Source organism: Natrix helvetica, assembly GCF_964273705.1.
Source record: "Natrix helvetica genome assembly, chromosome: 1".
Lineage (NCBI taxonomy): Eukaryota > Metazoa > Chordata > Lepidosauria > Squamata > Natricidae > Natrix > Natrix helvetica.
In genome coordinates, this window is record NC_138548.1 from 180,597,222 (window position 1) to 180,600,484 (window position 3,263).

The 3,263-nt window shown below is 43.5% G+C and overlaps 1 protein-coding gene across 1 annotated transcript in view; it reads left to right on the top strand.

Annotated features, from left to right (window-relative positions):
* Positions 1-221: 221 nt before the first annotated feature.
* MAIP1 (matrix AAA peptidase interacting protein 1) overlaps positions 222-3,263 on the top strand; it is a gene marked incomplete at its 5' end in the record, with an annotated part of 9,300 nt that continues 6,258 nt past the window's right edge. The window contains 2 exons of the mRNA XM_081955925.1: positions 222-572; positions 2,448-2,519. Of these exons, the coding sequence (XP_081812051.1) occupies positions 222-572; positions 2,448-2,519 (423 nt within the window). The remainder of the gene's footprint in view (positions 573-2,447; positions 2,520-3,263) is intronic.

Sequence of the window (3,263 nt, forward strand, 5' to 3'; positions counted from 1 at the left end):
AAACCAATAGACCCCCCCCCAGCCCCGTGCCCTGAAGGCGCCCACACCGACGGGGGGGGGGGTCCCCGCGAGGAGAGCCTCACCCCTGCCATACAACAAAGGGCGGAGCGAGGCGCCCTCCTCTGCAGGCCCGAGAGGCGGCGCAAAGGCCGTTCCTTCTCCGCCGGGGGAAACCTGTTCGCCGCCTGCCGATCCCGCCGCTTCTCTTCCGTCGCCGCAGCATGACGGGAGGGCCGAGGCGGGGAGTTATGGGGCTAACCCGCGGAGTCCTCTGTAGGCGCTGCTGGTGCTGGCAGCTGCGGGGGCTCCCGGCCCTCCCGAGAGGCTCAGCCGCCCGGCGCGGAGGGGTCGGGTATCTCCTGCCTCCCTCCGGCCGATGCCCGTTTCTGCCGATGCCCCCCGCCCGCTTTTATAGCAGCGGCAACGGCGACTCCAAGTCGGAGGTGCGGGCCGTCTTCTTCGGGTTCCCCAACCCCCTGAGATGGCTCCGCACCCGCCTCTACTTCTTTCTCATCCGCACCTATTTCGACCGCGACTTCAGCGTCCAGGAGTTCATGCAAGGGGCGAAGCACGTGAGTCGTTGGGTTGAGCCACCCCGACGCATTTCGGGGTCTTATATGTTAAAAAGAAGGGCAGCTTTCTGCCCCCAACTTTTTTTTAAAAAAAAAAGCTTTCCCTCCGAGGAAGCTTTGGGGTTCGTTTAGCAGTGGCTGCTTAAATGAGATGGTGTTTATGGCTGTGCGATAGCGGAGGGCTCTTGTCCTCTTGCTCTGCCTGTGGATCGTCTTTCTACTGCATCAGTTTTTAGCTCAATACAATCACAAGGTCCTGCCCGTCTATATTTTGCATTAAATGAACTGTTTACTTTTTAAATATGCATAAGGACAACGCTGCATTGCATTCTAGTCTACAGAACCTGCAACTTTGTCGGAGTCTGCATTTCAAATTGAGAATACTGTACATCAGCTGAAAGACTGTTTTCGCTATAAGCAAGGTGGATAAAATTGATGATTTTAAAAAAATATATATCAAAAAATTGCATTTTTTACTTAAATCAGATTTTTTAAAATTAATTTGGATTTTTTAAATTAAATTTATTTTAATAAAATGCTTTTGGAGTAAAAGTCTAAAGATAATTTCCAATTTAAGATACATTAATAATTTAGTTTACTAAGCATGAAATGGAGCTCAGTTATGTAGCATGAGGCTGAATATTCTGCAATATTTACATTTTCGTAAACTCATTCAATGAATCCAAGCTCTGCAAGCTAGATAGGACACCTTCATTTTGTTTGCAAATAATATTAAAGATTCTAACTACCAGCAAGAATGAGTCCTTTCATTTAAAGAGCATCTGTCACGAAATGCACAGGTACAGTATAAGTGGTACCTTGTTCAACAGTAGTAACTGTGAAAGGGATCTTAGAGTCCTAGTGGACAACCATTTAAATATGAGCCAGCAGTGTGCAGCAGCTGTTAAAAAAGCCAACACAGTTCTAGGCCGCATCAACAGAGGGATAGAATCAAGATCACGTGAAGTGTTAATACCACTTCATAATGCTTTGGTAAGGCCACACTTGGAATACTGCATTCAGTTTTGGTCGCCACAGTGTAAAAAAGATGTGGAGACTCTAGAAAGAGTGAAAAGAAGAGCAACAAAGATGATTAGGGGACTGGAGACTAAAACATATGAAGAACGGTTGCAGGAACTGGGTATGTCTAGTTTAATGAAAAGAAGGATTAGGGGAGACACGATAGCAGTGTTCCAATATCTCAGGGGTTGCCACAAAGAAGAGGGAGTCAAACTATTCTCCAAGGCACCCGAGTGTAGAACAAGAAACAATGGATGGAAACTAATCAAGGAGAGAAGCAACTTAGAACTGAGGAGAAATTTCCTGACAGTTAGAACAATTAATCAGTGGAACAGCTTGCCTCCAGAAGTTGTGAATGCCACAACACTGGAAGTTTTTAAGGAGATGTTGGATAGCCATTTGTCTGAAACGGTATAGGGTTTCCTGCCTAGGCAGGGGGTTGGACTAGAAGACCTCCAAGGTCCCTTCCAACTCTGCTATTTTATTGTATTATACTTCAGATCCATAATGGCAGCGCCTGTTAGGCATCCACTCACCTGCTGTCCGCCATGCCCCTCACCTTGTTGTGTCATTACCGCATCATCAGTCATCCCATTAAAGTAAATGGGACTGTCGGTGAATCAACAGCGGAGAAGCCGCTGTGGAACAGAGATGACAGTTACTCTTTAAAAATTATAATTTAAATCAAGTTGATTTAAAGCAAGCCTTTTTACACTACATTACTAATCATGATTTAAATTGACTCAATTTAAATCAAATCCACCCTGATTATAAGAATGTTAATGTAGTTGAGCTGCAAACTTGTTCTTAATTGTAGGAATCTTAATTAAAGTAGCATTTTTCTCTGTTTTCTAGGCCTTTACTGTTGTTTCAAGGCTAATTTCTCAGTGTAAATATGATGTATTGGAAGAACTTGTATCAAAAGAGGTAAAATATTTAATATCTCTTGTGTATTGAAAACAAGATTCTCCTCACTGTTTCTTGAACTGAACATTTCTTTTTTACAGAGGACACCATCAGCCAGCTTTTCACAACATAGTTAGGTGTCAGCAGTATAAATTTGGCCATGTTGGCTAAAAATTGTAAGCATTAAAGTTCTGTGTATTTGGAGAGTGTGAGAGGGGAGACCACTGCCTTAAGTTAATTAAAGGTGGAAGAAACAATTTGGATTTATATTTATATTCTAATCCTAAAGAAGAACAAGCAAATAGCATCTAAACTGATAGCTTTTTATTCCTAGAAACTCTGATAACTTACGTTTGATTTTATTAAAAGGGCAATAATCAGATTATGTCGTCTCTTCAGTGTAATTTAACAACCATAACGGTTTGTTCCCTTTATTCTAACTTAGGTTTTCTCACAGTTTATCTAATTATTTAAAGCAAAACTGAGATGTTTAAAAAAATACTTGACTTTTGAAGTAGCAGGGGAAAATAGCAGCATAGTTTTCAATAACTATCTTATATAACTATTATACGGCTGATTAAGTGAGTTGGTGTAAGGCAGTGTTTCTCAAATAGTGGGGCGCGCCCCCCAGGGGGGGCGCGAGGCTCCATAAAGGGGGGCTCGTTCGACCTCGTTTGACTGTCAGGAGCGAAGCTGCCATGAGGTGACCACGCTCATGAGCATAACTTCTTCTCCGCCTTCCAAACTTCAAAACTCGGCTGCCGA